The 21,232-nt window shown below is 36.3% G+C and overlaps 2 protein-coding genes across 2 annotated transcripts in view; one reads left to right on the plus strand and one right to left on the minus strand.

Moving 5' to 3' along the window:
• The window catches only part of Ppial4g (peptidylprolyl isomerase A like 4G), an 823,057-nt gene that overhangs the window by 675,649 nt on the left and 126,176 nt on the right, over positions 1 to 21,232 (minus strand). The gene's annotated exons all lie outside the window — the stretch shown is intronic.
• Positions 13,629 to 17,194, plus strand: Matr3-ps2 (matrin 3, pseudogene 2). Its single transcript, XM_063274822.1, is given in 2 exon segments — positions 13,629 to 15,654; positions 15,657 to 17,194. Coding segments are annotated over 2 exon segments (2,535 nt in total). The 5' UTR covers positions 13,629 to 14,082; the 3' UTR covers positions 16,620 to 17,194.

Raw genomic sequence — 21,232 nt, forward strand, 5'->3', positions numbered from 1 at the left:
GATTGTACAATCTTGCGATCTGGGCAGTAGATTGATTGGCATTTTCTCCATTTTGTGCTGTGGGAAAGGAGCTAATAGATTACTAGGTGTCTCGTGTCGTCTGCTTTTGTTGAAAGATTCTGAAGACGGGAGTGTGGCAGAACATTCCCCTAATGAATAAAGATGTCAAGGAGGCAATCACTGGGCAAGTAGAAAGGGACTTCTGGGTCGGAGAGGGGAAGAGGGGAAGCAGGAGAAAATATAGGTCCCTTTGGACAGAAGAGTTGATGGAGAACAAAACGTAGGTAGAGAAGGCCACTTGTTCACCATTGGAGGAATTGTATCTTAGAATAGCTTATAGACTAGGATTCTAGCTCCTGTGCCAAATGATTCTGTTACCTGTTGATTCTAAACTAAGCTTGTGTGTTTTACTTCATGCAGCAACTCAATTGGGTTCCAGAGAGAAAGGTACTGCAGCAAAGCCTGGGTTTGAGAGAAGTGCACCTCAACTAGCCTTGGGAATTTGGAAGCATGGGGCTGGCATGGCAACAGAGACCCGCCACTGGAACTTAGACAGTCAGGTGGAGAAATTTCAGAGTTCTGGGTCAGAGAGTCTCTCAGAATGAGAACAGGTTGGCCAGTCTGTGGGCTGAGAATAGAATAGGCTGGTCTGTCTGCTGGGCCCCTGCCGGCCATAGCTTGTTTTATTTTTGTTTTTGTTTTTGTTTTTTAATATTTCCTGCTACAGTGGAGTTTTGCAGGTCAGAAGAAGAACCAGAGAGCTTCAGTTGTGAGAGGGAGGATGGGGAAAACCAGAGTCAGCTTGGCAATCTGCCTGCTTTTTAAACAAAGTCCTACATGGCTTTTTAGTGAGTCTTATCATAGAGCATTTAAAAATGGTTGATATTTTCCTAATCTGAGGGGTTTTAAAAAATGTGATGAGACATTCTGCATAATGACAAAGGAAAGGAAACTGTACATCCAGAGAAGAACAAAGTAGGGAAAGATAAGACTGCCTGAGCTCCAGTGTGTAGACTTGGGCCTTTGGACTAATGCCAAAGGCTAGGGGGTGGGGGCTCAGTTCTGAGGGAACTTGCTCCTCCTCCCCACTCTTTTCCCCTAAACTGGAGGTAACCTTGGCTCCTCGTGGGCGCCAGCTGTGTTATGCATGTTGGGATCCAGATGTGGTTTTGTGTCATCTGTTTCCTCCCTCTCAGGGTGTCAAGGTGCTACTGTACATTAGTGTGCAAGGATGAAGGGAGTCCAAAACGGGTGGGGGGGTGGATCTTTTGTGTGGGGGTGGGGCTTCTCTGAGGATCTTAGACGAAGTTACAGTGCTTTTAGCTGAAGGCCTTCTCCAATGATCTTTAAAAACTTCTCTGAGATGATCTTAGCTTGTGCACATACGTTTATTGGGGTGGACTTTAAGCATACAACTTTCTAACCAGCTGTAGATGGGCTGAAGGAAGCCTCAAGGCTACAATGTCAGCACAGATAATCAAAGACAACCAAGGAAAATTCAACTATTGAATGTCTGTCTAAAATGCTTGGACACTATACTCTTACACAAGTAATTTTATAAAACTTACAAAAATAAATTTTCATTTTCAATTGAGTTTCCTATTTTTCATTAATAAATTACATCTGTTTCCGTAGAACACTAAATAATAAGGAAAACTTTCAGCTCAATATTCAAACACTTTAGTTAAATTGACAAAAGGAAGCTGAGATATTATTGTCGATCGGGTTAATAATTTGTGAACTAAGAAGGATTAATAGGATTTACTGCTCTTTTGAGAAACATGGAGCAACGCTATTCTAATTATATTTTCATTAACCTTTGAAGCTAGATCATGTTCTAACAATTTAGTCCTGTTAGAGACTAATCCACTATTTTATTGTAAACTGAATGTAAACAAAAATAATGCTAAATTGCATGAATGTGCACTAGAAAAGAAAACTGTTACAATGATTTTAACAATTAATTTCTAAATAATGAATTCTTTTTATTTAAATTTCAGGTATAGACCATCAGAAAATAAACTAAAACTATCTCCTATACTCTCTGGGACACAGATGTGAATATGAATTCATTCGCACATCATAGGCACAGATATGATGACTATAGATTCTGATTTGGACAAACAACATGTTTCAGGTTTTTTTTTTTAATGAATCTGCTGTAAGATGAATACAGTGAAGAATTTGATGTGTATATCTTAACCTGAATTTGGCACAGCAGGATTATGTAAACTTTACCCAGTGTCACTATAGAGCTATCTGTTAGCACTAAGCAGATAGGTTAAACACCTTTGCAAATAATATGTCTTATCTAAGCCCCTAACAATATATCTAGAGTTTATTATAAGTTAAATGTCATCCCAGTTAATACAAATATTTATTTTGGCCTTTTTTCCCTACCTACAGAACCTTATTTTTAGACCTTTATAACATGTATTCCTGGCATATTGCAATTTTGTCACTATAAGTAGTCTTTGTCACTATAAGATTAAAAACAAAGAAATGCAGGAATTCTATAGTTATGCTCTTTATCATTATGGTTTGAATGTAAAATGTCCCCCATACACTCACGTGGTTGAACACTTGGTTCTCAGCTGCTGGTAATGTTCAGAGATGTCGTAGAACAAGAGGGAGGCAGAGCATCAGTGGGGCATTTCAGTGAATGGTAAAAGCAAGTGAGGTTTCAAACACCCAATTTTTTGTTTAGCGTTTCTTGCCTACGGAGTCAATATAACCAGCCAATATCCTGCTTTTTTTGAGATTTCATTTTTTTCTATCACATTGGCCTTCCTCATCGTAATGTAACTGTCTTCTCATTCTATCCACCAGAAGAGACTCTTCTTCCCTTAAATTGTTCCTGACCTCATAGTTGGTCATCAAAGAAATTAACTAAAATAACCATCACAAATTTTCCTCAAATAGTTGATGAAATTCTATGTGAAGTTGGTTCATTCACTCACTACATCAAATATTTTATTTCTGTAAATGTACTAATTTTTATTTTTTATTGAATTTTTGGAGAATTTTGTTGATGAATACTATATTTTTATTACTTTTTCCTCTTGCCCCAAATTCTCATGTATCCCCCTCCCAAATTCATGGTCTCTAAATTTTATATAGAGTCTGCTGAGTCAACCCGGTGCTTCTCATATATATGCCTGGGCACCTAGGTTTGGATCACCTATCAGGGCACTAGTCAATGGAAATACTTGTCAGTTACTTTCCTGGTATACATGGCTGGCACTATCTCACAGTCGATGTTGCAGACCTCAGACTCTTCTTATAACCTTTTATCATTCTCTTCTCTTTTCTTCTGTTTTTTGGGCCTTAAGAGTAGTGGTTCTTTGTAAATGAATCAGATGGATATGGCTTCCTATCCCAATATTTGTATTTATTCATGTTGACCAACAGTGGAATCCTGTAAAATTGTCTTTTGTCAAAGGAAGCTGCTTTAGTGACCATTGAGAACTTGAATTTTTTTGTGCATAAGCATACGTATGACAGAGTTAGGAAAGGTTTAGGTAAATAGCAGTAGTAGATTCTCTTCTAGGGTCTGTGATCTCAAAAGTCATGGGTGGTTGGCCAGTGCGATGGCTGTTTTTGGTTATCAACTTTACTGCATCTGGAATTAACTGTTAAAATGGTGGGGCACACATGTGAGGGACTATTGCTTAATTTGAAATGGAAAGATGGACTTATAATCTAAATATATAGGTGGAAAGACATACCGTTAATTGAAATCCTATGATGTAGGAAGACCCAGCTTTAATCTGGGGCACATCGTCTGTTGGAAGCCTATATAAAGAAATGGTAGAAGGAAGCATAACTTTTTGTGTGGTTTCTTTCACCTTGCTAGCAAGTCCATTCCTTCACTGGCGTTAGAGTCTACTTCTTTGGAATTTCTGTATATACTGAAGACCGTCTGAGACATCCAGCCATATGGACTGAAAAACTACTTGATTATTGAACCAGTAGTCAGCCATTGTTGAATTACCGAGATTAGTCTGCAGTCTGATAGAAAATTTAATAACTCTATGTATGTGTGTATATAGCATCTCATGCTTTTAACCAGTGATCCTACTCTCTCTCTATATATGTGTGTGTGTGTGTATGTGTGTGTGTGTGTGTGTAACAAGTTCTGTTACTCTAGAGTACTCTCAGCTATCAAAAACAATGACTGCATGAAATTCATAGGCAAATGGAATGAACTAGAAAATATCATCCCGAGTGACATTACTCAATCATAGAAAAACACACTTGGTATGCACTCATTGATAAGTGGATATTAGCCAAAAAGTTCAAATTACCCAAGATGCAAATAAACAGACCACAGGAAGCTCAAGAAGGAGGATGATCAAAATGAGGATGCTCCCACTCCTTCTTAAAAGGGGTAAAAATATCCATAGGAGGGGGTAGGGAAGCAAAGTTTAGAGCAGCAACTCAAGAAATGGCCATTCAGAGCCTGCCCCATATGTGGCCCATATATATATAGCCACCAAAACTAGATAATATTGATGAAGCTAAAGAAATGCATGCTGAAAGGGACCAGATATAGATCTCTGAGAGACACATCCAGAGCATGTCCAATACAGAGGTCAATGCTAGCAGCAAACCACTGAACTGAGAACAGGACCCCCTTTGGGGTAATTAGAGGAAGGATTGAAAGAGTTGAAGGAGCTTGCAATCCCATAAGAACAATGCTGGGGTTGGAGATTCAGCTCAGTGGTAGAGCGCTTGCCTAGCAAGCGCAAGGCCCTGGGTTCGGTTCCCAACTCCAGAAAAAAAAAAAAAAAGAAAAAGAAAAAGAAAGAAAGAAAAATCGAAGAACAGCTTCAAGGGATGAAACCACTACCCAAAGACTATACATGGACTGACCCAGGGTTCCAACTGCATATGTAGCAGAGAATAGCCTTGTTGGGGCACCAGTGAAAGGAGAAGCCCTTAGTCTTGCCAAGGTTGGATCCCCAGTGCAGGGGAATAGGGGGAGGGGGGGAGTAAGGGGAATGTATGGGGGGAATACCCGTATGGAGAAGGGGAGGGGATGAGGACTTATGGACAGGAAACCGGGAAGGGGAATAACATTTGAAATGTAAGTAAAGAAATATATCTAATTAAAAAATTGAAAAATATTGCTACCTTCATATATGAAGCATGAGTTTCCTCATATAAGATGTTCTTAAGTTGAAATAGATAGTTGCTGGTTTCTCCAAAGACATGAGTAACACTATTGCATCCTTAGGGATTTCTTGCCATGTTAGTAAATGTTGTGGGTCACACACCTTACTGTTTGCTAAGAATATTGATTGCTTTTTTCCTTTGGCACCTAACATAAATGTTCAGATGCTTTAAAACATAGTATTTAATATTCAATTCTCTATGAGCAATACACTTTTCATATACATTTTCTTATCTCTGTCAATGAGCATTAAGCTACATTTGCATAACACCTACCTGCATGCTTTAATATTAATTTATCTTTATATTATTTGTGGTTTGTCTTCATACAAGACTGTGCTCAGTGTATGAGTCTAGGACACACAGAATTTTGAAGAATACAACGGATCTCTTGAAACTGTAGTTACAGATAGTTTTGAGGTACAATAAGTGTCCTTTAAATGGAACCTGTGTCCTCTGCAATTGCGAGGACACAGTGTGGCTTTTGCTCTTATAAATTTCCATTGGCAAGTGTCTCATTTCTATTTTTCTCTGGTGAGGAACTATTCCTCACGTGCACTAGTATCAGATAATATAGTTGCCTCATCTCTCATGCTTTCATTACTAGTCTTCACTGCCTACTAGTTCTGCTGTAAGGCAGTATGCTTCTGGTGAATTGTAAAATGCATTTTTTCATATTGTACAGGACTATTGTTCTAAACCTTTGATATAAGTGGATATTGAGACAACTATTAATGCAGATTTCCAGAATCAAATTCCAAGGCTTACCTTTTAAATGTAGACTATTGACCTTTGACTAGCATTATATAACGCATGTAATTTAAATATGGAAATAGAGCAGAACAATAGGAATGATGACTAAGATATTCTGGCCAAGTAGAAGACAAATAGCACCTTAAATTCTCACTCTTTTAAACTGAAAATTTAGTGTTTAGTTTTCACTTTGCAAATATTAAATTAATATAAACAGATATTTAGTTAAATCTATATTTAAGACCCTTAAAGTCTAAATTTTAGTACAAGTGTATGCCAAGTCTTATTACTAAAACACTGCTTTTTGTTAAAGTGAAATATGAATTTAACTGTGAATTATATTTTTTGTCACTAAAATTATGTGTCACTGTTTTTCAGTTTTGCAAAGAACAAAGAGAAAAAAAATTTTTTTGAGATTTTCTATTCAGCAAAACCAATCAGTACATATAGTGTCTTTAGAATGATGGTGGTATTTACAAAATTATTTTTAAGTCAATGGGAGGTACCACAATGCATGTGAAACTATTTTAATGTAAATATTTATATAGTTAATATGTAGGAAGGAAAGTAGTTGAGAATAATATTTATCATTTTGCTGTTGATAATATAAATTAAACTAAAATGCACATACATTTAAAAAGCTTTTTGTGTATTTTAACAAATATATGTCTGCTTACGTGAGGTTTACAATTTATAATTTATATGAAGTGTGAATATAGGATTCAAACTCTGTAAAAGAAAAAGGTTTAGTGAAACATTTTTTGAATCCACATGGATCAAGACATCTAACAGTTTTGCAAAATTATTCCATTTTTCTGTCTCAAGTGGTTTCCCATTTTAAGAAAAAAATCAACAAACACAAAACCTACTTTAAACACTGACTTCGGGGTTGGGGATTTAGCTCAGCCGTAGAGCGCTTGCCTAGCAAGCGCAAGGCCCTGGGTTCGGTCCCCAGCTCCGAAAAAAAGAAAAACAAAAAAAACAAACAAACAAAAAAAACCCAATGACTTCAATGCCAATTTGAGGAAGTATTAGAAACCATGCATCTTATTTTTATAATGTATTATTTGTTTCCTGTGTAGAACAATAAAGGATTTATTCATAGAATAATGCATATTGCCTTACAAAATATTGCCATTTACAGAAGAAATTTGAGAACAATTAATGTTCATGGGTATTATGTGTAGATTTTTAAAAATGCCAAACATATGTATTCAAGCAAATTTCGTGTAATGTCTTCAAAAAAAGTATTAAGTTTGGTATTTTCTCTATTTATACCAGAATAAAAACCTGAGAAAGGAAGCGCATTTATTCTCCTGAGTGGAAACTCTGAAGCTTCAGATAATGTCTTTGTTACTCAGTACTGTATATTCTAATCAAGTATAAAGAAGAAAGTGAGCACTATCAAAGGACCCATAAAAAGAGTTTATGATGTTTCAGAATCAGGCAACATAAAACAGGACATATTCAAATTAGAAACACTATTATAAAGTGTGGTTCTATAAGGAATCTCCATAACACTCTTAATAATGTGATTAAGGAGACCAAGTAATAGCAATATACACAAGTACTAATTAGAACATCGAAACTATTACGCCTCATGTGGGAGACAAGTCATAAAATTCAAAGAATATTTGTAAGAAGCTCTATCAGAGTAGCTTTTAAGTTTTTCAGTGCCTCGGGCTGATTTAGTGAACTTGTAGTATGAGGTGGAAATGTTTAAGAGAGTTCAATTGCACTAATAATGTACACTAGCTTCTGATCTTATAACAATATAAAAAATAGCTTAGAGGAAAATACTTTTCTTCTCCTTGGCTCAATCATATAGCTTATATGAAATTTAAAACCAAACCAAATTATACAATATTCTAGTATTACTGTGATAGCATTCCTTCAAAGGGATGAACTACGGTGATGGGTAGCCTTATTGTATAATTAAAATGACTTTAGTAGTTTAATATTAATTATCAAGGTATTTTATTTAAAACAAATTTGGAAACTTAAAAAGAAAATACAAGTTGAATAATTTTTTAATGAGAACAAATAACAAATGTATACTTTTGTTCTTTCTTATTGTTCTTATTACTTTTAGTTTCCTTGCATTGGCTTTTCTTGTTTCTATAGAGAGAAACAATAACAAGTTGGATATGTAAGGAGGCATGGAGGATGTGGGAAACGTTGGGAGAAGGGAAAGACCATTATCAATATATGTTGTGTGAAATAAAAATTAAAGAAAAATAGTTGAATGTATAAAATTTCACATGGATAGAAAAATGAAGATAGGAAGGTAAAATTGCCATGAAGATTTTGCACATCTGTAAATGACATCACAGACTTTATCCAGTATAGACATTAGTCTGAAGAAAATATAGTCAGTGAAATCAGTTTTGTAAATACTGCTCATGCACTAGAAATCACATATTTGACCAGGTAAAGATTTTTTCATTGGTTTTTTTTTTTTTGGTTTTTACATATTAAAGTTCTACATGGTAAACTGAAAAACGTGAGGGAGGTAACTATTAACTTTGCTTCTTGTTTGAGCCAATATGCTTATTATTGAAACAAGTTTTTTTTTTCTGTTTAATTTTATTTCTTACATTGTTTTATTTATTTACATTTCAAAATGTTATTTGCTTACATTTCAAATGACACCCTTCCTGGTCCCCTGTACCACCGTGCCCTTTCCTTTACCTCTGAAAGGGTGTTCCTGTCACCCCCTACAGCCCCGACCCTGAGCAGGTAGATTTATCAGTTGAATCATACACTCATCAGCTAGTCTAGGTGATTTCTCACATACCTGAAAAGATGCATTGAAGAAAGTTGATCTGGGGACCGTGATATTCCATAGAAGTTAAAGTTAATAATATTCTCATAGATATAACAGACTATGGGCATCCATGCTGCATGTACTCCATGACGTGTGACAGTCTCTTCATCTGAGGACTAGAAATATTAATGTCACCAACTACATGGCCTTACGGTCAGTGCTAGTGAACTAATGGATATTAGGAGGACATTGCAACCACTGCTTTGTTTTTTTTTTTTTTTTTAATTTTTTTTTCTGTTTTTATTTATTTTTTTTTTTATTAACTTGAGTATTTCTTATATACATTTCGAGTGTTATTCCCTTTCCCGGTTTCCGGGCAAACATCCCCCTCCCCCCTCCCCTTCCTTATGGGTGTTCCCCTCCCAACCCTCCCCCCATTGCCTCCCTCCCCCCATAGACTAGTTCACTGGGGGTTCAGTCTTAGCAGGACCCAGGGCTTCCCCTTCCACTGGTGCTCTTACTAGGATATTCATTGCTACCTATGGGGTCAGAGTCCAGGGTCAGTCCATGTATAGTCTTTAGGTAGTGGCTTAGTCCCTGGAAGCTCTGGTTGCTTGGCATTGTTGTACTTTTGGGGTCTCGAGCCCCTTCAAGCTCTTCCAGTTCTTTCTCTGATTCCTTCAATAGGGGACCTATTCTCAGTTCAGTGGTTTGCTGCTGGCATTCGCCTCTATATTTGCTGTATTCTGGCTGTGTCTCTCAGGAGCGATCTACATCCGGCTCCTGTCGGTCTGCACTTCTTTGCTTCATCCATCTTGTCTAATTGGGTGGCTGTATATGTATGGGCCACATGTGGGGCAGGCTCTGAATGGGTGTTCCTTCAGTCTCTGTTTTAATCTTTGCCTCTCCCTTCCCTGCCAAGGGTATTCTTTTTCCTCATTTAAAGAAGGAGTGAAGCATTCACATTTTGATCATCCGTCTTGAGTTTCCTTTGTTCTAGGGATCTAGGGTAATTCAAGCATTTGGGCTAATAGCCACTTATCAATGAGTGCATACCATGTATGTCTTTCTGTGATTGGGTTAGCTCACTCAGGATGATATTTTCCAGTTCCAACCATTTGCCTACGAATTTCATAAACTCGTTGTTTTTGATAGCTGAGTAATATTCCATTGTGTAGATGTACCACATTTTCTGTATCCATTCCTCTGTTGAAGGGCATCTGGGTTCTTTCCAGCTTCTGGCTATTATAAATAAGGCTGCAATGAACATAGTGGAGCACGTGTCTCTTTTATATGTTGAGGCATCTTTTGGGTATATGCCCAAGAGAGGTATAGCTGGATCCTCAGGCAGTTCAATGTCCAATTTTCTGAGGAACCTCCAGACTGATTTCCAGAATGGTTTTACCAGTCTGCAATCCCACCAACAATGGAGGAGTGTTCCTCTTTCTCCACATCCTCGCCAGCATCTGCTGTCACCTGAGTTTTTGATCTTAGCCATTCTCACTGGTGTGAGGTGAAATCTCAGGGTTGTTTTGATCCCGAACAACATCTAAACATTTGTTTTTATACTCCCAAATAAGTATTGTCTTCTCTCCTCATCAAGGAGACTTCTCGTTAGAAGTGGTCCACTAGAGAAAACTACAAGATAAAAACAGTGCAGAGTTGTAGAATCCAGTTTCGTTCGATACAGCTACAAAACACTCCAGCATTTAAGGCTCAGGGAACACTGGAGATTTGGGGTTGAAGAAATTATAGGAAACAAACTACCTGTGAGTTTGTTGTAAGATTGTGTCTCCTAGTAACATTATTATCTATATTCTTAGATTGTCAACAACATGATAAACATGAGCTGAATAAGGATACGTTTAATAGCTATTCTAAAGTGGACCTCAGAAGGGGTTAGGAAGAGATACCAAGAGGTCTCATCCCTACACAAAGAATTCCAGGCAACTAAGGAACGCTGAAAGCAGAACAAATAGTTTTCCTCAGCAGCCAGCACACCAGTTGGTTATCTAGTACCAAAAATCTCAGCCCAACAAAACATACAAGTAACGCTAGAAAGACTGAGCTAGTCATAGGTAGGAAATCATATGTGTATCCATATACAAATATGCTTTTAATGACAAGTAATGAAAGAAGAGACTATACATTTTGAACAGAACGAAAATATTTATGGGAATGTTTAGAAGGAGCAAATGTCATAATTAGATTATAATTTCAAAAGCAAAATAAGAAAATTACTAACGCTTCTACCCAGAAGATAGTGAACGATAGTGAGGCTTTTGTGACATCAAAAATAACGGTAGTGAAATAAAAAATACCTGGAACATGGGTGCCAATTGAACAGAAATAATTTAACATATGAGAAAATAAATTATGTGCAGGCATATGTGAGAACATGGCATGTGCCATGGAGTTCCCTCTGGGCTGTACACGCAAAACTTAGTTGAGTTGACTATTGAGTCCATGCCTTGGCGGGAGCTTGTGAAGTCAGGCGATTTTCCCGAAGCAATCATTACATAATTTCTCCTCCACTTGGAGGAGACTCACTTTTTCCCAATACCACGAGTGATTACTCACTCACATTTCTGTGCTAGTGAGGCATACTTTCAGGAGGGGATGGGGAAATAGATCTCCAAGATAAAACTAGCATCCTACTGTAGTCTACAGCATTATTCTGTAACACTCGAACTCACTACTTGCAATACTAAACAAGTTCCTCTAGATGAAGCGTCTTCCTATTAAGGCAGAGGGTTGGTTGATGTTGATGGAGTGAGGAACGAACCCTTGCAAACTCCTGTGTTGTCTTCCTAACAACTGAATATATAAAATTCTGTCAGTCCACAAAATAACTGCACTATTCATTTCTTTTTCTTAAAGATTTATTTATTTATTTATTTCATGTATATGAGTACACTTCAGACACACCAGAAGAGGGCATCAGATCTTATTACAGATGGCTATGAACACCTTAACCACTGAGCCATCTCTCCAGCCCGCACTATTCATTTCTACAACCAAGCTACCCACCTCAGTGTAGAGATATCTAATAAGAATAAGTTCCGAGTACTCTAAACAATAATGAAACATATTGCATGTATGACTAGGATGTTACATGTTCATAAAAATACTTGAAAGAATAGAGCACTAGTTTCCCTAGACTGGGAATGGGAAGATGCACTTAAAGAACATTTCTGACAGAAGGAGGAATAAGTTCAAAACCTACAAACATGTTCACTTCAATTAGTGACAGTCCATGACATGCTTGATAAAACCAGGAGAAATAGGCATAGATGCTCTCATCACAAAAATATATAAACAAACACATATATATTAATTGACTTTGCTTGACAATAGTATAATCAAACTATTTCAAGATAACATATTACAAATAATATATACATAAAATCATTGTTAATAAATTTCACGCACATAAAAATTTTAAACCCTACACAAAATAGCTGATATTGCAATATATATACATACATATATATGTGTAGATTATGTATGACTAAGATAATTAATGTAGTTGAAAATATATACTGCCAAATTCTCAATATGTATTATTTTATTACCTGTAATACAGCATTGAGTAGAAAACCAGCATCAAGCAATTCATGATTGAATGTCACATGATATCAGATCTTCCTGTCTACAGAACTAGACGACATATCTAATCATTCTTTGACAGTAATAGGAAAGTTTTATTAGAAATTACATTTGAAGAAAAATTTGCTGAAGGAGTAAAGTTATGATCCAATCAAAAAGAGTTAAAAGCTATAATATGTGTGTTGGTATCATATTAATTAAAATATTTAAGTAAAAATATTAAATGAACTCCACTAAATATGGACGGATATGTGCCATATGTCCTTATTTATAATTCATTATAGTATATATTCCAATCTACCATTTAAAAAAAGCATATGCCGTTCTGCCTCCTTCGGCGCTGCGTATGTGAGCCGCCCGAGCGGCGGCCGCCATGTTAGGAGTGTAGTGGCGGCACAGCCTGCCTCCTCGGGCGGCGGAGGTGAGCAGTTGTAGTGGAAGAATTAGACCAGGCTGGCTTCGAACTCACAAGAAAGAGATTGACCTGCTGCTGCCTCCTGAGCACTGAAGTTAAATGATGTTCATTACCATTCCCAGCTTGAGAATTTAAGTCTTAATTTTATAATGACAATGCTACCAGTGTGGTCCTTAAAAAATAGTCCTTAAAATGGAAAGGTTGCACTTAAAGGAATTTATCCTAACAGTCAGATTGTGTTTGGTAAACATTAATAATGGCGGTTTTAAAGAATGCTATTTTAACTTGATTGAGTTGAGTGGTTTCACTCTTAATCAGTTATGAACAAAGGTTTGGGGCTTGTTGGTATGCACATAAAATTTGACTCTGAAAACTTCAGTTTTTTGGGGGGATCTGTGTTATTTCGAAATGGAAATCTATACAGCTACTTTTAAATAACATTTTAAGAGGAGAGTAATATGCTTATACCATTACCTGGAAAGGAAAGTATCACTGATGTCGACTTTGATTTATTGAAGAAATGTGTTAAAGAAAAAATGCACCCAAAAATCTTGTCTCTGAAGATTAATATACTAGGGTTGATTTCTTGCCTGGTAATTTTTTGAAATATGAAAGTTACATTTACTATTTGGGGGTTTTGTTGTGTGTTGGATTATGGTCTTGGCGCTATAACCCAGTCTGGCCTCCAGCTTTTCCTGCTTCTGTCTCCCAAGTGCTAAGACAGCAGGTATGTGCCATTTGCTTTAGTAATCTGGAAAAATGAGTATGTAGGTATACATGACAGAGGTCCTAATCAGATCAGACTCTGATAGGTTTTAGTATCATACATTTTTAAGAATTAAGATAAAAGTAAACTAGCTTCTAACAAATTGGAAATTGGAATGTTCAGAAATGACAAAAATCTAGTACATCTGAACAGAATATGTTCTCTTTGTTTTAAAATTCCTTTTTGTTTTTATTTTTGAAACTGAGTTTCCTTGTGTAGATCAGGCTAGCCTCAGTCTCAGAGATTGCTGCTGCTGTTGCTGCTTCCCCAACACTGGGATTAAAGGCATGCAACACCACAAGCTGTTCTGAAATAAAAAAATGTGTGAAAAACTAAAAGTGGAACAGAAAGAAACCACAATGGAGAAAATTATCTGGAATAAAATGCATAGTATCACCTCTCTGCCCCTCAAATCCAGTTAAGAGTTGTCTGCTGGTTCTCAGCTTGAAGAAGATTCTACAGTCCTTATTGATCCTTTTTCTTGGCGTTACCATTTTTGAAGCAAAGTTAACCTAGCTTTCTAGTTTGAGCTTTCTTTTTGGCCGTCTTTTAAAACATCTTTTTTGATCTATAAAATAGACAAGAGATAGTTCTACAATGTCCAAGTCATTCCAGCAGTCTCTCGGTAGGGATTCACAGGGTCATGGGCGTGACCTGTCTGCAGCAGGAATAGGCCTTCTTGCTGCTGCTACCCAGTCTTTAAGTATGCCAGCATCTCTTGGAAGGATGAACCAGGGTACTGCACGTCTTGCTAACTTAATGAATCTTGGAATGAGTTCTTCATTGAATCAACAAGGAGCTCATAGTGCACTGTCTTCTGCTAGTACTTCTTCCCATAATTTGCAGTCTATATTTAACATTGGAAGTAGAGGTCCACTCCCTTTGTCTTCTCAACACCGTGGAGATACAGATCAGGCCAGTAATATTTTGGCCAGCTTTGGTCTGTCTGCTAGAGACTTAGATGAACTGAGTCGTTATCCAGAGGACAAGATTACTCCTGAGAACTTGCCCCAAATTCTTCTACAGCTTAAAAGGAGGAGAACTGAAGAAGGCCCTACATTGAGTTATGGTAGAGATGGCAGATCTGCTACACGGGAGCCACCATACAGAGTTCCTAGGGATGATTGGGAAGAAAAAAGGCATTTTAGAAGAGATAGTTTTGATGATCGTGGTCCTAGTCTCAACCCAGTGCTTGATTATGACCATGGAAGTCGTTCTCAAGAATCTGGTTATTAGGACAGAATGGATTATGAAGATGACAGATTAAGAGATGGAGAAAGGTGTAGGGATGATTCTTTTTTTGGTGAGACCTCGCATAACTATCATAAATTTGACAGTGAGTATGAGAGAATGGGACGTGGTCCTGGCCCCTTACAAGAGAGATCTCTCTTTGAGAAAAAGAGGGGCGCTCCTCCAAGTAGCAATATTGAAGACTTCCATGGACTCTTACCGAAGGGTTATCCCCATCTGTGCTCTATATGTGATTTGCCAGTTCATTCTAATAAGGAGTGGAGTCAACATATCAATGGAGCAAGTCACAGTCGTCGATGCCAGCTTCTTCTTGAAATCTACCCAGAATGGAATCCTGACAATGATACTGGACACACAATGGGTGATCCATTCATGCTGCAGCAGTCAACAAACCCAGCACCGGGAATTCTGGGACCGCCACCTCCTTCATTTCATCTTGGAGGACCAGCAGTTGGACCAAGAGGAAATCTGGGTGCTGGTAATGGGAACCTACAGGGACCAAGACACATGCAAAAAGGCAGAGTGGAAACCAGCCGAGTTGTTCACATTATGGATTTTCAGCGAGGAAAAAACTTGAGATACCAGCTATTACAACTGGTAGAACCATTTGGAGTCATTTCAAATCATCTGATTCTAAATAAAATTAATGAGGCATTTATTGAAATGGCGACCACAGAAGATGCTCAGGCTGCTGTGGATTATTATACAACTACACCAGCATTAGTGTTTGGCAAGCCAGTGAGAGTTCATTTATCCCAGAAGTATAAGAGAATAAAGAAACCTGAAGGAAAACCAGATCAGAAGTTTGATCAAAAGCAAGAACTTGGACGTGTGATACATCTCAGCAATTTACCTCATTCTGGCTATTCTGACAGTGCTGTCCTCAAGCTTGCAGAGCCTTATGGGAAAATAAAAAATTATATATATTGATGAGGATGAAAAGTCAGGCTTTTATTGAGATGGAAACCAGAGAAGATGCAATGGCAATGGTTGACCGCTGTCTAAAGAAGGCACTTTGGTTTCAGGGAAGATGTGTTAAAGTTGACTTGTCTGAGAAATATAAAAAACTGGTGCTGAGGATTCCTAACAGAGGCATTGACTTACTGAAAAAAGATAAGTCTCGGAAAAGATCCTATTCTCCAGATGGAAAAGAATCTCCAAGTGATAAGAAGTCCAAAACTGATGGTGCTCAGAAGACTGAGAATCCAGCTGAGGGTAAAGAACAAGAAGAGAAGTCGGGTGAGGAGGGTGAGAAAGACACCAAGGATGACCAGACAGAACAGGAGCCCAGTATGCTTCTTGAATCTGAAGATGAATTGCTTGTCGATGAGGAAGAAGGTGCAGCACTACTAGAAAGTGGAAGCTCAGTGGGTGATGAGACTGATCTTGCTAATTTAGGGGATGTATCTTCTGATGGGAAAAAGGAGCCTTCAGATGAAGCTGTGAAAAAAGATGCAAGTGCAACATCCAAGAAAAAACTTAAAAAGGTGGACAAGATTGAGGAACTTGATCAAGAAAATGAAGCTGCATTGGAAAATGGGATTAAAAATGAGGAAAATACAGAACCAGGTGCTGAATCTGCTGAGAATGCTGATGATCCAAACAAAGACGCAAGTGATAATTCAGATGGCCAAAATGATGAGAACAAGGAGGACTATACAATTCCAGATGAGTATAGAATTGGACCATATCAGCCTAATGTTCCTGTTGGTATAGACTATGTGATACCTAAAACAGGGTTTTACTGTAAGCTGTGTTCACTCTTTTATACAAATGAAGAAGTTGCAAAGAATACTCATTGCAGCAGCCTTCCTCATTATCAGAAATTAAAGAAATTTCTGAATAAATTGGCAGAAGAACGGAGGCAGAAGAAGGAAACTTAAGATGTACAAGAAGCTTAATTATTTCAAAGAAAACAATGGTTCTTTGATTTTAATGTTAGCCTTTTTTAAATACAATACTGATAGTTAGAAAACTACTGTACTCTTTTGTTTTAGTGGAAAATAATAGATGTCTGTTCATGTGTTTAAGTGTTATAGCAAAAAGTACACATACGGTTAAGTTAATGAAAAAGTTTTTTTGTTTCATCAGTGACAACAGACAAAAGTACTTCCTAGAGATTTGACTGTTGTAAGTAAGCTATGGAAAACAACTTGCACCACTAAGAGAAAGATAACATAGAACCATTCAGAAAACTGAAATTTAGTAGTTTAAGGCTTCAAAGAAATGTCAACTTTTGATTCCATTCAATAAAGTACAAAACCAATTGTATTTTTTATTACTTTTCATCTGAAACATTCCACATTTTAATCTGAGCCTTGCAGACTTTTCATTTGACTTTGGAAGCTGTTTCGGTTGCATTGCATTTTTAGAGAACTTCATTCATGTGAGATTGGAATTCAAATGCAGGTGCAGTTTTCTTTTAATGTCATGCTGTTTAGATGATAAGATATATTAAGTAATTGGCTTTAGATTTGTAATTTTTTCCTCTGAGTTCCTGCTAGGTTTTGTATTCTAGTAGTCAATGTTATTTCAGTGAAATGTAAAAATATTACCGTTCTCTTTGACCAGTATTAATTTCTTGAGAACCTATTGCTTGTCACTTGAATCCTGTAGCTGTCAAACATCTCCGGTATAAGCAACATTTGATTTTTGAAGTGTGTAAACCATCTATATTTTCAAGATGTAATTTTACATTTCTGCATTTTAAAAGTTTGGCCATAATTCTAGAAGCACGCTTCTAATTCATGTACCTGCACATGTGACCTTTGTGAGCAGAAATTTGCATGTATAATCTGTGTTTACTTGTAACTCTCTGGTTATATACTGCTTATATCTGTGGATTCAAGTTACTGAAGTGAATACCAATAAAAAAAAAAAAAACCTAGGCCATGTTGATTGGTTGGTTAAACATGTTTGGAATGTTAACCAAAAAAAAAAAAAAAAAAGCATATGCCATAGCTAACTAGAAAGGATCAAACCAAGGTTTTCAGTCTTTACTTAAATTATAGCATTGGTGTCCTGCCAAAGGACCATCTGCCTACTGTACTAATAAGACCAGGTCCACAAAATATACAACATAAAGACATAATTTTAAATGTGGATTTATAGTTTGAAGTTTGATGATCACATTGCATGTCTAAGTTTAAGTAAATTTGTTTTTATTCTAATACTTATTTAAAATAATTTTTTTACAGAAGCATGGTAAGCATATTGTTTAATATAATAAAATACTAGAAGAAAATGTGGTTTTATTTTTCACTTTTGAGTTTTAATTGAAGGAAACTACATAGAACCCATACATCTGGGAGTCAGATTTCTATGTAGGGGAAAAAAAAACTACTGTTATTCCAGGTTCAATTAAATCCCATTTGGTTAAAGCCCGTAAGAGCTTATTAGAAGCCTTGACTCTAACCGAATTTGAAGATTTATTATAATCTAAATATAGATCTAATTCTATTATTTAATTTTTCTTGAATAAAGTTTGGTGTTTTTCATAATGTTTTTATTAATTTTTCAGAATTTTATATGAAGTATTTTATCCTATCAACCCCACCCACTTACTTCCAGATCCTTCCCCACCTCTCTACCCATACAACTTCATGTTTGTTTTTAAAACCTAAGTCTAGTTTATGTTGGCAGACTACACTTGAGCATCATCTTCCCTTGGGGTATGGTCCATATATCAGGTGTAGTAATGACACAAATATCATAGGGGTGACTTAGTATTTTCGGACTGAACTTAATGTCCACTCTATAAAATGTAATCCATACTGACAGTAGCAATTAGGCCAAAAATCTGTGGCAAGTTAAATAGTGGGTCCTAAGGGAAAACAAACTACATTTATTTGGCTAAATTAACATAGGGCTAAAACAATTCTTGATTACTTTTGATATCCATTACAGAATCTTCTTGTAGTAGATGCCAATTAACATGGAGACTTACAATTGGTTAACATGTAGAGACTAAGTTATTTCGGATTTCTCAACCTTAAAAAAGGAGGTTTACATCATATCCTCTACCTCCAGACTCAGGGATCTATGCATGTGAGGATGATGAAAAGACTGTAGGACTCCAGAAGTCCTCGATGACTTCGAAGAAACAGTGTTTCCCAGACTCAACAGGGCAATCGCACACATGAACTAACAGCAACTGAACACCTTGTATAAATGCTTTAGAAGCACAAACCAAACAAAATCCCAGCGAGAAGGAAGGCAGGCAGCACGACATCCACCGCTAGCTGAGGAACTAGTAGCATTTGCTTACTGCTGGGAGAGGAAACTAGATTTTCTTAAAGTTTCATGGTTTCATGTATTTTAAACACTTATGGTAAGTTTCCCAAAGCAGTGCCATGAAAACCAGCAAACAACAAACAAACAAACAAACAAGCAAAAAAACTTCAATATTTGTCATGGCTTAAATGAAAATGACCCCTTTCAAACCCCACATGTTTGACAGCTTGGTCCCTAATGGATGGAACTTTGGGAGAAGAATTGGAGATACATTATTGGTATAGATGTGCCACTGGAGATGATAAATTTCCAGGGTGAAAAATTCCCAACCAGGCAGCTCTCTTGTCTGCTCCAGATTGTGAACGAGCTGTAAACTCAGCTTTTGCTCCAGCACAATGGCTTCTTGTCTGATACCAAGCTTCTCACAACAGTGATTATAGATTGGTCCTCTGATACTTTAAACAAGCCCTCAATAAAATCTTCCTCCTATAGGTTGCCCTGTTCATGTTGCTTCTTCAGAGCAACAGAAAAGTAACTAGTACAATATTCTGTCATAATTTCAAACATACCACTGAGATAATTAAATCTTTCTTTGTCATAATTCTGTTCAAACTCTGTATCTTCAATGTTTACACCACCTATGAAGAATATGAATATGTATAACACAATGTCAAAGTTCACAGTGTGATAAATATCCCACAACAATAAAAGACTTGCTAGAAGGAATATCCTTATAGTTCATGTTTAGTTAAATGTATGATCCACTTGTCACTACAATGGTAGAAAATTTCCTCTTTGTTTTAATTATGTTACTTTCTCTTTTTGTACTGTGAGACATTATGTTGTTAACTGTTATATAGAATGATATTCTCTTGATGAATTGATTTGTTTCCTTTTACAAATCATGTCATTTTACTTTGGATAATATATCTCAACTACTACCTACCTTGGATTACATTGAGGACACTCACTTGAGTTATCTCTAGAGACTAATATTCTTTCAAATTAATGTAGATATTTGTAATTTGTATTTTGAATAAACATAGAAGTTACTGTGCAGCTATATACAAATACATAAACACATAGAGTGTTTATACATATATATATGTATATTTACTAAACAAAAGGAGTATTTTGTGCAATTCTTGTTTATTGTAATTTCTAATGGTTATATTACAATATACCATCTTAGACTCTGTTTGCTTTTGCTAAATCTTTCATTATTCTGTATCTATGCTCATCAATTGACTTTTTTCATTACATTCAAAATAATATTGGTATATATACAACATTTGTGTTTAAGGGGCTATATTTTTCCTTACTTTTTCCACATCCTATCATTTCATTAATACAAAAGCATTAATTTTCTAACAAAATAAAATCTTAACCAATATTGACATTCATGTTTCTTTAAATTTTGGTCTACTCTTTCCTTCTATATGTGCTGTAAATAACGCAGTTCACCCATTGTTCCTGTGAACAGTCATTTATTGTTACAGGATATTTATCACACTGTGAACTATGACAATGTGTTATTCATGTTCATATTCTTTATAGAGGGTTTAAGCAACCATCTTCCATTTCAAAGAATATATTTTAAATTTTCATGCAGAATTGTAGTTCTAATATTTAAAATTCTATCAACTCTTACTTGATTAAGAAGTGTTCATCTCACCTTAATTTTCATAATCTACTGCCTGTGTATCTTTTTTTCATTGGTAATATTTTTTTCTCTTTGCATCCAATGGAGGCTTTTTTATCCTGAAGAAAAATGAGGGATGAGTGGATCTGAAGGATAGAAAATGGAGTGGGAGGGCTGGGAGAAAAGGATGGTGAAAAACAGTGGTTAATATGAGAGAAAAATTCGAAAAATATGCTTGCATGCATGTGTTGCTTTGAGTGAGAGATTTGTTATAGTTATTTTTCTTATTTTACTTTGAATAAGGTGTAATTATTCTGTTCTTCTTCAAGTCTCAGTCATTAGTTCTCAGAAACTTGTATATTTGGATTTTTTAAAATTTACTTGTTAATGGTCATAAATAAATTCTTGGCTGGAGCAATTGCTCATTGAGTAAAGGCATTTGCTGCATAATCCTGGTTCAAACTCAGGATTCTACAGTGGATGGAAACTTGCCCACAGAATGTTGTGCTCTAACTTAAACACACACTGTGACAACTGTACAGAAACATAATGCATTAATAAGTAAAAAAATAATATATTTTATTCAGAGGGTTGTATTTGTACATCTAATTTTATAATTTT

The sequence above is a fragment of the Rattus norvegicus genome, chromosome 15, assembly GCF_036323735.1.
Source record: "Rattus norvegicus strain BN/NHsdMcwi chromosome 15, GRCr8, whole genome shotgun sequence".
Lineage (NCBI taxonomy): Eukaryota > Metazoa > Chordata > Mammalia > Rodentia > Muridae > Rattus > Rattus norvegicus.